The sequence below is a fragment of the Acanthopagrus latus genome, chromosome 19 (genome assembly GCF_904848185.1).
Source record: "Acanthopagrus latus isolate v.2019 chromosome 19, fAcaLat1.1, whole genome shotgun sequence".
In the NCBI taxonomy this organism is placed as follows: Eukaryota; Metazoa; Chordata; class Actinopteri; order Spariformes; family Sparidae; genus Acanthopagrus; species Acanthopagrus latus.
Window position 1 is genome coordinate 22,110,191 of NC_051057.1, and position 12,501 is coordinate 22,122,691.

General features: G+C 43.7%; 1 protein-coding gene across 3 annotated transcripts in view; it reads right to left on the minus strand.

Annotated features, from left to right (window-relative positions):
• drosha (drosha ribonuclease III) overlaps positions 1-12,501 on the minus strand; it is a 97,347-nt gene that overhangs the window by 16,138 nt on the left and 68,708 nt on the right. For all 3 annotated transcript variants that reach the window (XM_037079406.1, XM_037079407.1, XM_037079408.1), the window contains exons 25-27: positions 10,174-10,331; positions 2,853-2,958; positions 1,342-1,483 (exon numbers count right to left, since the gene is read on the minus strand). In XM_037079406.1, coding sequence (XP_036935301.1) covers positions 1,342-1,483; positions 2,853-2,958; positions 10,174-10,331 — 406 coding nt within the window. The remainder of the gene's footprint in view (positions 1-1,341; positions 1,484-2,852; positions 2,959-10,173; positions 10,332-12,501) is intronic.

The window sequence follows — 12,501 nt, forward strand, 5'->3', positions numbered from 1 at the left end:
CAGACCAGCTGGATATTTATTAGAGGAAGTATCCAAAACATTTTATTTTTTTCTAAGACTGACACTGCTTCCCTGCAGCCGGTCTGTATCAATAGATTTGTCTAAACTCTCAAATTATTGACATTGATTTGGTGATTGCATTATTTTCACATATTTAGTTTCCTCCCTCTGTTCCTTTTTGTACTTTCATAATGTTCACATGATACATTTTACAGTTTCACCACCTTCGCTTTCACCTGCTTCAGGAGTCGAACTTTGAAATAACTAAATAACGGAGGGTTAGAGTTGGAATTTACAAGGAAATTAAATGTGTTTCTAACCAAATTAGCGGTGCTTTGTTGTCGGCTAGACGCTCCTTCAACTGCAAATCAACACAAGTGCATCATCCGTTAAAGACACGCCTGTAGGTAGGAAGCCATGTTGTCATGGAAAAGCAACCAAAACACCACAAAACCTGTAATAAAGTCTTCGACTATACGTTTAATATCCCTCAAACTTCACAATCCTCCCCGCTGGAGCACATTATTTTTATTTAATTCATGTTGTTAAATTTAAATCACCTTATCAGCATGATTTTTCTTCTTCTGTCCATCTAAGACGACGCACAGCACAGCTGCGTGCGACACGTGTGTTTAGTATAGGCGGTCAAATTCTGAGAAACAGGCCTTCGAACTCTTGTACTCATTAACAGCATTAAGTTGTGCGGACTCTCTCCCCTGGAGCACACACTCTGAGTCTTACTGTTATTAATTTTCTTTCTTTTTTTTCACTTAGCTAACAATTAAACAGAAACCGGCTCTCAGTGTGTAACGAGGCCTACGAGACGCTCCACCAGCGTGGATTAAACAAGCACCTGACAACGTGAATCATTTTTCTCTCTAGCCGCCAATTGCGACTCCTCCGCCGTCCGATTACTTCAGCACACCGACGTCTTATTCTGCTTTAAAAGAAAAACAAGCTATTAAGCTTGTAGGACACCACAAGTAGCGCGTTAATTGGGGGGAGGAGGGGGGGAATACTGCGGCAGATGTGGTGGCTGGAATAAAAAGAAAACGAAAAACGAGAAAGGAAAAATCACCACAAGTTATTTCTTAGCGCACGCAGTGAGCCTCTCCCAGTGTCTTCAGCAGAGATGTGACTGTGTTTGACATCTAACACAAAGGGAACAAAGAAATCAATAACGGCACTTCATGCTGCCATCTTAAACTGTGCATTCTGGAGAGACTTGCACGGGAAAAAAAAAAAAAAAAGGTTTAGTAGGGGTCTAAGGAGGTCTATAAAGATTTTTCTTTCTTTTCCTTTTCATGCTTCTGCAAATGAATCAAAGAACCGTGAACGTACACTCCAGTAAGTCGGCCAGAGTCTTCGTCCTCAGCGCGACGGGTCGTTTGGTTTTGTCGTTGGTGATGGCGAACTCCTGCATGCCCAGCTCCTCCGCCACTTTGGCCTGCGTGCGGTTGTTCACCAGCGAGCTGCGGAGAAGCTGCGGACAAACAAATACAGCATCAAGTCTTCGTGTCGGGACCCGAGAAGACGCGAGTGAACTCCACACAGACAAACAGAAACGTACAAGAAGTGCAAGAAGGGAAAAAAAAAAAAAAAAACTAAACATCAAAATAAACCCGGCATGGAATAATTCATCAAAGACAGGAATGGTAATGCAGAGTAAATGTTTCAGGGAGATTGCAAACGTCGCTCTGTTAAATATTACATTGTGACTCGGAGCTTAGCGGATGACAACATGTTAGACCGGCCGAGGTACATTTACGTCCGTAAAAGAAAAAAAAACAAAAAAAAAAACATGTTAAATATAGCTGCGAGATGCGGAAAAGAGCAAATAGAATGCAATATGACTGTCTGAATCTGTCTCGCTGTGATGTGCCCTCCTTAACAGTACACACACATACACACAGACCGACACACACACAAACACACACTGGTTGAATGTGCACTTTTTTTTTTTTTTTTGCCCCGATATGAAATCCATTTCAGATGTACCCCATCTTGACTCTTGGGCATAGGCATTGCTGGAGCTTTCAGTCTCTCAACGAAAAGCTGGCTGGAAGCTTTTAAACAAATGACGTCACGGTTTCCATCTATACAGAACATCCACGAATAAATATCAGACTGCGAAAGGTTCCTTTCTGCAGTTTGTCAGACCGAGTTCAATCCCTTCCGGCCGTGAGCAGTCAGTCTTCTTCTTCTGAAGAAGAAGAAGAAGAAGAAGAGGAAGAAGAAGTGCTGACGCCTGACTGAAAAGAGGGGGGAGCTGTAACGCCATCTGATGCTGTCAGAAAATGGACTCACGCATTTCAAAAGCGCCGATCATTTGCTTTGTACCTGTGTTACAAGCCGTGCTGGGGCTTCGCGCACACACACGCAACTTTATATATATTTCTTCATTTTTTCCAGACGCTTGACAGCCCTCGCCCCCCCTGCCCAAAAAAAAAATGTGCCGACAAAGATGTGTTATTGAAAAACCGCTGAACAATTCTGTCTCATGACAATACCCATCACACGGAGTACAGTAAACATGCAGGCGCTGTGTTGGGTGAGCAGAGGAAGAGAGTTATTTTGTGGAAACAAGCAGAGGAGGAAGAGGAGGGGAGGGGAGTGGAGTACCTGGGCTGGCACACGGAGGTTCAAAGATTGATGTGAAGGATGGAAAGGAAGGAAAAAAATAAATAAAAAATCACCCACACACACACACACAAACACAAAAGCACAGCTGTAACTTCATGTTGGGTAAGAAGCAGGAAGCAGAAGCACAAAGACGGAATAAAGACAACACAGAGGTGCAGAGATGCTGAATGCCCGAGGAGCCCCTGTGATGATTTATGATTTGATCTTACTGTTAAATGTCCTTCGTGGTGGTCGGGGAAGTGGATGAAGAGGTACTCTGTGGCCACCAGCTGCATGATCGAGTCTCCCAGGAACTCCATCCTCTGGTTGTGGCCGCTGGACGAGAAGGAAGAAGGAAGAAAAAAGGGAATGCATAAAGAGCAGCAGGGCTGGGGAGAATTGTTCACAACGGTGCAAATTTTTACCCTTTTCTTTTAGATCACAAATGTCATTTTAGTTGTAGATAGAAAGTCCCAAAATGCAACTGGCATTGCTTCAAAGGAGGAAGCTGTTCAAAGACCTGGAGGCAGCTGGCAAAAGGAACATTATTAACAAGACGTTGAGGGCAGCAACGCGCTGTTGCAGCATCTAGTCTGCTTGATCTAAAGAGGGAACGCGGACATTTTTGTTACATTATTGTCAATATTAGAACTGCTTGCATACTCTGGGTCGACGGTGTGACTTTTTCAGGTCCAGTACTGATAATCAGAGATTAAAGAGACTGAAAAACAATGTGTATGCAGTACAATTCTCTGTTACTAGTTTCCTTGCAGATTTCAACGTGATAGTAAGTTATGAGATGTGGAAGAAGACGCCGATGTCTCGCTGTTTACGCGGGAGTGTGACTGTAGGCGCGCTGACGTTAGCTGCTTTAACGTGACTCGGTACTAACGACGCCATTTGGTCGTTACACTGACGTTCAGAGCCCTTCACTAATCAGGAGGGAATGGGAGGAGTGAGCCTTACAAAAGGATACGAGGGAATTTAAATTGTAGGGGTGGGTTGGTGGGAGGGGTAAAGAGGAGGGGACAGGTTATTCAGCGACACATCAGCGGCGCATGAAAGGCATCATGCTCTCTCGACAAATCTACCCGGCTTTTAGTCTTTTAACAGAAACGGTGAAGTCGGGCTGATGTACATTTCATGGGTGGCCTCTGGGAACAGCTGCGCTGACAGGCTGTGTGACAACTCCGAGGCTGCCTGAAGTAGCAGCCCCTCTAAAGAAAAATGGCCCGCTTTGATTGCAATTCAAATGGAAAAAAGAAATAAAAAAATGGAAGGAAAATACACGCTTTAAATAAAAAAAAGAAAAAGAAAAAACCTCTGCTACACCTGCAGGAGTGCCTGTCAAAACCCTAAAGCCCCACAGAGCTGCAACAACTTTCAAACCCGGCAATGATTTCTAGGAAAAAAAAAAAAAATCTCACAGCAGCGCTGCGATACTGTACATCAGCTTCCTGCCTTTCTCCCCATCAGTGAAAGGCAGGTCATTAATTAAACAGAATTATAGATTAGCATTGCAGATGTGGGCTGGTGCTGTGCCAAGCAGGCAGGAAGCGGTCGGGCAGGAGGGGGCGTGGGGAGGCGCTGGTGAGCACCACGCGAGGAGGCACATATACATCTACGAGCTCCTCGCAGGAGGTAGAAGACGAGGAGAAAGCTGACTTCACCCCCCGACCACGCTGATGGAAAAGTCAAGTGAAGTTTCATAGTCCACCAAACTGAGCTGCAAGTGGATGAGGACGTAGAAACAAACCTGAAATGACTCCAAGTCTACATGAACCCCGAGATTCCAAACTGATTTGAAAAGACGTTTTTTTTACACCTTCTTTTTTTTTTTTTTTTAAAAGTTGAAGTCTTCACCGTTGCTGCTACGCTAAAAGCGTTAGCGTGCATCCTGTCGCAAGTGGGTGCGACCAGCTCGACAGCATTCGAGAGCATAAAAACAACATCTTGTCAGATCAGTTTGGGCTTCTGGAGACCTGGACGACAGCAGATACGGAGCCATGATGTGTTTTAAAACACGTCATCTGACTTTCCAATTCGTCTTAGGGTTACGTAGACAAGGACTGAATTTTCTCTTCATTTAATACAAGATTTAAAGACATGGTAGTTATTATTTCCAGGAAAACATCAACATAACACCTCATATACGTAGATGTTCACCTGCAGCGGACATTAATCCTTCACTTCTGCTACGGCTAGCAGCAAAAAATTACATCCCGGGCGTTAAACAATTCAACCGATTTTCTGAAGGATCATCAAATACTTTCTTTTGACAAGGAAATCAGTTATCGGCGCTCTGATCTTCAGATTCAGTCCTTCATTCAGGGATCTTAACACTCATGGAGTCTCTGAAGAACACCGAGATTCAAAAGGAGAAATCCCCCCCCACACACACACACACACACACACACACACACACACACTCCATCCACTGAGAGGACTCTTGCTTCCATCATCACTTCTCCTCACCCACATTGTTGTATAAGACGGCCGACGAGGAGGGAAGAAATGAATAAATTCCAGTCACTCAAACCGCAACAGCAGCACTTTTAGAAGTGAACAAAAACTTTCTGCCGACCGTCGATATCACTTTTCTTACCTTGAGTTCCGAAAGATTTTTGTTTTTGACGTGTTTTGGACGCCAACGGTTCCTTCCAATAGCTTTATTCTGTCACGCCAACAGTCTAAAAACTCGACTGAAACTAAAATAAAGGAAAGGATTTTGATGTATGAACCCAGAGATGGCAGATCAGTTAATCCGGGGACACGGGCGGAATAAGAAGAACTTGAAAGGCTACTTTTTTTTTTTTTTTTCATTTGACTCCGTCTTTAAAAGGTCCAGATCTGAGCTTCATTAGGAGGGAAGGGACACTGCCTGACGCGCACTCCCACATTAAAAATAATCACAGAGCTTCTTAATGAAAAGACTCTGCCACAACACATGAGAGCGTGAAGAGCGGAGGTTGGGATGAGAGCAGGAGGAGGAGGAGGAGGAGGAGGAGGGTGACAGAGGAGGGAAACGGAGGCCGGTGGGAGGCTGAGAGAGCTACTTGTTCACCCTGCACTTCACTACTGTACATGTGCAGACGCCAGAGAGAATTTGCCGGGCAAGAAGCAGATTGAGACGGTGCAACGTGAGCGTTATTCGGGTCCAACCCTTGGAGGAGCCAGAGAGATGGGGGGGGAACAGTGGAGTGACAGGGAGAAGGGCGAGAGAAGGGGGGGAAAAGAAGAGATGTGGAGGAGAAAAAAAAAAAAGGGGGGGGGGCAGATAGAACGGGTCGTTGCTGTGCGAGGCGCTCACAAAGAGCCGTCCCTTATTCACTTCAACAGCAGAGGCACAATGCTCCAGTAAGGTGGGGGAAATTGAAGTAAAGTGTGGAGCCGAGGTCTTTATTCGCCTTTGACTTTGATCTAAAATACCTTTAACAGCCCCTCTGAAGAGGCGGCGACAAGCTGCCCGCTCCACAAAAAAAGACGGGGAGCACTCCATTTTTTTTTAAAGCCAATTTTTTCTTCTTCTCCCTCTCCCCGTTCTCGGGGGGGGGGGGTGGGGGCAAGAAATAACGCCGTTGTTTCCACATGTGCAACGCTCGTGCAAAAGGGGTTCAAATGTGTAAATCTGCCTGCTACGTTTCTACAAAGTGTGACTGCGGGGCTTTGGGAATCAAACAGTCAGCGGCAGCGGAAGAACAATCTGTCGGTAACGTACGACGATAGTGGGGGGAGAATGAGTTTCACAACATCAAAAGATCAATATAAATTCAAAACGGTACTTCAGTATAATGGAATCTCAGGGTCTCTCTTAGCAAAACCGCACTAAACAGAAAATGAATTAAGTGTTTTTTTCTTTTTTTGTGCCTTTTTTCCCGCTGCAGAGGTGCCTTGGCTTTAAAGTTACAGTACAAATCATATCAGATCTTTGGAGACGTGGACGAAATGCTGCGTTGCTTGCGTTGTTCCACCCGTGTCTGTTTGTTGGTTGATCTGTCAGCCACAAAGATTTCCACCAAACTTGGACACCACATTAACTTTTGGGTGCAGATCTGGATAAACGACGGTCGAAGACGAGGGACCAATTTCTGAATTGTGTTTCTCACTTTGCTTTAATTTTTTGGATTAAGTGGCTGATATCTGAGAGTGAGCAGATCCAGATAAAAGATCTATCGTTGTTCCACAACACCATGGAGATTATGTTTCCACCTGCCTTCTGGTCGGCTGCTACAGAACGGCTGATCTGAAGTTATGTAAAGCTCAATGTGATCTTGGAAAACGTATATTTTTAGTGACACCACTGTGGTCAGATTCAATACCGTTGATAAACAAATGTACACATCGTGATAACCCTCACTTTCTGTACAGCTGTGTACCTTTAATTTTGGTACAACACTGCAGTGATGCAGGGGATTAAAGGGGACTGTTGGGCCTTGGTACCTGATATGACACATGCAAAACACCAACTATCCATCTATTTATTCCCTACCTGAAACTGTCTGCTGAACAACACTGATGATTTTAAAAAAAAATCCAGAAATGTTTCCTTTCAACTTTGGCCAACCTGAATCTGTTTAGCAAAGCGATCCTTCCCGTGTATGAATGTTTCAAGCGACTCCCCTCAAAGCAGCACAGTGAGATGTACTTTCATTTAACTCAACTCGAAGAGAGAGATGGATTTCTTTTTCACCGACACTGAAATTCTTGCAACACCCGGCTCTTCCGCTGCGAGAGGAGATAGGAAGCCCAGCGCCTGGGGGCCACGGCTCTCCATTTCTGCTGTCTGATGGTAGCCTCCGGTCTCGACTGCTTCACAACAGGGTCAACTCCCGCACTTTCTTCTTGCGCTGTCTTCTTCTAGGTCAGCCTGTCCTCCATTTCTGCATAAAGTGACGGGCCAAAGGCCGGCCCAGGTCTCGTCTCCTCATCTGCTGTCTACCTTATTGTCTGACCTTCCCTTTGCGTTATCTGACCTCCTTCTTCTCTCCATCACGCCAGCCTGGCCTACTTTCTTTCACAACCTTTGGTCCTTGTGGGCAGCCGTTGCTCAGTTCTAGCTTTCAAGTCAGTCGGCTCTATTTGGGTCAAACCTGCCTTTGGCCACTAATGAGCTAATGAACATAAATCAGCCTGAAATCATATGAATTATTTCCTCTTTTTTTGCTGCAGGAAACATTAAAAAAAATACAATTCTATGAAATAAACAAAGGCACCAGGTTAAAATCACACATTACATAAAGAGGAGTGAAGCCACTGGATGTGACGCCGAGTTCCAGAATAACATTGGAATCAACCTTGAGTTGGAAAGTCCTCAAAGTAAAGCTCAGCGGGAGACGAACCTCTGGACCTCTAATCGACTTCACTGACCATGAGTGGGGAGAGGTTTGACATTTAAGTGATGGATTAGAAGATACACAGCGGCGTAGTGTGTGTGTGTGAAAGTGTGGACATGATACACACACACACACACACACACACATTCACACACACAGAGCGATGTCCTTGTGGCAAACCCAAGCAAGCAATTACAGAGAGCAGGCTGCCAATAAGATATCAGAGGTGTGCTGCCAAGGCTAATTTGCTTTAGCTGTCAAACTCACTATTGTGTTGCGTTGTAAGGCTCAGAAGTGAGATAAGCCTCCGTGGTCATTCTCATAATCGGAAACACCTCAAATTGGAGTAAACGGTGTCATTAGTTCGTAGGTTTTCATGTGAAAAATGGCAGCACTGGCTTTCCGACGATGAACGGGGAAGGTTACACCGCTGCTGCACAATGACCACACGACCGAGCCGCCCCTCATCTCCGAGTCCAAGCAGATGTTTGGAACTTTTACTGGCTATTGAACAAAGTGTCAAAGTGAAACCTGGGAAAAAATAAATAATAAATGTTCCCATTTCAGGGCTGAAATCATAACTGCATCACTGTGAGAGCTGGCAATTAACAAGAGCAAAGCAACTGAAGGAACCAAACAAATAACTCTCCACATAGAAGGGATGCGAAATAGACGTCGGCCTGACATTGGAAAATGTATATCGTTTGGTATTCGTCAGCAAGAAGATTCAAACTGGCAGCTGTGTTTATTTCTTTTTACAGAAGACGACATGATTGCAATGTGGAGGAGGGGAGAACAATTATGATTATAGCTGTGGAAAATGAAATCATCCATCTTTGCTCACTACATCCACTTATCCTCAAGTTTACTTAAACTACAGGTTAAGAATTTAACATTAAATTACTGGTTATCTCACCAGTGTCGACCATGACAAGCATGTAATTCAATTTCATATTGTGCAAATATTATAGCCTGGTGTATGTCAGCCCAGTAAAAATGAGTATATCTGGCATCGGCCTTTCCTGATTGATCCTTCTCATCTTCGTTTAGAGCTGTGCAGCTGATCGGAATACGATTAAGTTTAGCTGGGTCGGATTAGACGATGAGGGAAAAACTCAACTAAATGCTGCAGCAATGCATATGGAATTAAACATTACAATTAACTTTCAAGTCTGTTATTTGATAACCTAAAGAAATTGTAGGCAATCGATCGTATCGCCTACTCTTGCGTTACACTTATCAATGCTTTAAATACTGATATTTTATCAAAACATGCAGATGGAAGCACAGATTCCTCCGACAGTTCGACTTAAGCTGTCACTATTTCTGACTCCTTGTGGTGTAACAGATTGAAAAGGACTGAGCATCCTCTCTTTGAATATTTTACTCCAGAAGTGTTTTTGCTTTCTGCCAGTTCGATATTTTGCCAATTTATGGCCGTTTTACACTGCGAACGACGACACACACCGAACATGGACGAGTTGTGTGTGAGTGTGTGTCTATTTCCTTGCACTTCACCTTTGGGAGGTATTGTGACATGAAGAAGTAAAAGAGGAGGAAAAAAAAAAAAATAAAACCCTGGCTAAATTAAAATCTGGATGGAAAAACACAGAACGTGATTATTTCAGTGAGAATGGAGGAATTCACTTCATGCGAGAAAAAAATAATCTCTCCTATATGAGATGTGGCCGCAGTAAATGAGAAAAGATGTATTTCAAACCTTCAATCTTGGACAACTCAGTGAATCAAAAAGCACATTTCCCATGAGGCAGTGGGGGGTTACGGCCTCACTGGTACAGGCAGACTACAGATACCCTTGGATTAGGCATCGGGCCAAAAAACACTGTGAAAGAGGAATCTTTCACCGAGGTGCTGCGAGTGTGACATCACTCGTTATAAAGGCAGTCTTAGTGACTGCCGGGGAATGTACGCGCTGCAGGGGGTGAACATAATGATGATGTGGGAGGAGGCGGCTGCCGCATTCACATCAGAAACAACAATTTAAAATGCTCTACGTATGATAAACTCCCAGCATCTCCGATCATATTACGTATTATAATGCATCATGCCTCATCACCTCTGAAGGGAACAGCAGACGAAGTCGGAGGCCGGTTCTGCTGCATCCCTGCAAATTATATCTGGCTGACTGGCACCTCACTTTGCATTTTAATTGGCTGTAACGCCATTAGGAACAAACAAACACTGACCGCGTACTCACAGGGTGAGGTGGTTGAAGCCCACAGTCCTCAAGGTGAAGGCTCTGGCCAGAAGACGCACGTGTGTGAACAGAACGCCGATAGAGTCCTCAAAGCTGGTTAGTTTCTGAAGGACTGGAGACGTCTCGATGAGCTGCCGGTCCGTCTGAGGCTCCTGGACCTGTCGGGGGGGAGAAGGAAGGTGATCTTGTAACCCAAAGACAATCAGTTAACTGTCACGGAGTAGTGAAACAGTTTTCTGAACCAGTTTACGTTGTTGTTCCTGAGGTAAAGCATTGGGAAATGGTGGAATATTATGTCACAGTAAACTTGATCTTTGACTTCTGGACATAAGATATTTGATATTTGGGTGAAACTATCAGAATTACAGTATGAACTGTTAATTTATTGTGTTGACCGTTGACCACTACGTTCCAGACAGACAAATTTGAAGACATTTTCTCAGGACTGGTTTCTGGGATGTGGCGCTGGCAAGACTGGGACGCCATGAGGTCACGGTGATCTTGACCTCTGACCACCAAAATCTAATGAGTTCATCCTTGACTCCATGTGGACATTTGCACCAAATTTGAAGACATTTCCTCAGTGCTCATGGAGCGGGTCGCACACACCAACAACCCAAAAACATACCCACAGTTATCGCTATCGTGGAGGCATAAAAAAATCCTCAAATAGAAGCAACAACGAATCGATTATTTGATTAGTCGTTGGCGCTTCACATCCAACATCTGTGGCATTGATGCAGATGGTTTTGGGAATCAAATAATGGATGAGGTGTCCACATACTTTTGGCCATGTGGTGGAATTTGTTGAATGAGTTGTAAATATTTTCAACATGAACTATTTGTGTGATACACATGAACTTAAAAAATGGATGTCACAACCTTAATTTGAATCTCTAACACAGCGCAGCAGCCTCTGCAGCTGTAATGATCATTTGTTCATGCATAATTTAAAACATCTCGTCTGCTGCTTGTTGTAATTTACTTCATTAAATGATTTTGGGTTGTTTTGGGTTTTATTTTTTTTTGGGGGGGGGTCACTTAATTGTGTTGTTTTTCTTTGTGTATACTTTTTTTTTTTTTTTTTGCAAATGTGTTAGGTGTACTCATCCATGACAGAATAAAACAAACACCGAAAATGAGAAGAAGCTCCAGCGAAGGACAGAATCTCAATTCTTATAAATAGCACCAAAAAAATAAATAAAATAAAAAAATGTGCCCAGTAACAACCAGCGTGACCGCTTCAAGGATCCTCAAATCAGACACGCACGCACCCAAAAAAAAACCCCCAAAAACCCTCTATTTGCTCAATGGAATCGTTCCGCTTAAGAGTGTCAAATAAATCCCCTAAATGAAATGAACCTCTACAGTATGCGCTGCTTGAGGGCCTGTTTAGAGTGTGTGTTTTTCACTCCGCCTCAAAACAAACTCAGATGATCTGCAGCAGATGGAATCTCTTCGTCATTAAGTTTTTAAGTCAAACAGCTCGCCTTTTTTTTTTTTTTCCCTCCCCCTCCCTCTCTCTGGATCTGGTGATTCAAGCGGTCAATTAATATCCCCGCTGAAGCAGTCGTACTGTTTAGTTGCCTTTTTTACTTGCTGTATCTTGTATCTTTTGCGCGGGCTGTATCAGAGACTCCCCGGGTCTTACGACTTTGTAGAACAAGTTCGTGGTTGGTAGAAACGTCGCTGCAGATTGTGCTCTTAACATCGGTTATTTTAAGGGCTCGGCGAGTTCAAAGGTAGACTTGTTCATAAAAACAAGCCACTCGCTTTTAACTGCAGTAGTTTCTCACGTCTGTGGTCATTTAAAAAAAAAAATATGAAGAGAAACGATGAGAAAATATGTGCATGCATGTTTGTTGAATCAAGAAATATCCTTATGGGGGCATTAATTAGGCTGCTAGAAACATCTAATTGGTCTCTGCGTGGTACGACTGTAAGCTTGACCGAGACATCTTTTCCAAAGAAAGAGAAAATATTGAGCGACATAATTTCATGCGGGCATTCAAAAGGGAACTAAAGCACATTCAATTGAGCATTTTAGGTATAAAAGAATCTTTTGGAAAAAAAAAAAAAGAAAAAGAACCTGCATTCAAGGCTCTCCAGGGGAAGATAGACACTTCTCTTCATTTTCCAGCATCTATTTTGCGTTTTCATGAAGAAATGACAAGCAAACAGCTTTTCCCCCCATGTCAAGCCAGCACGTAGAGCTGAGATGTATTTTTAAACTCAGTCTTTTAATTGGAGTGCCGCCAGTAATGTCATGGCTCCATCTTCCAATATGTCCTAAGAAACATTTCATTCCAGCCCCTTTTTCCCTCTGTT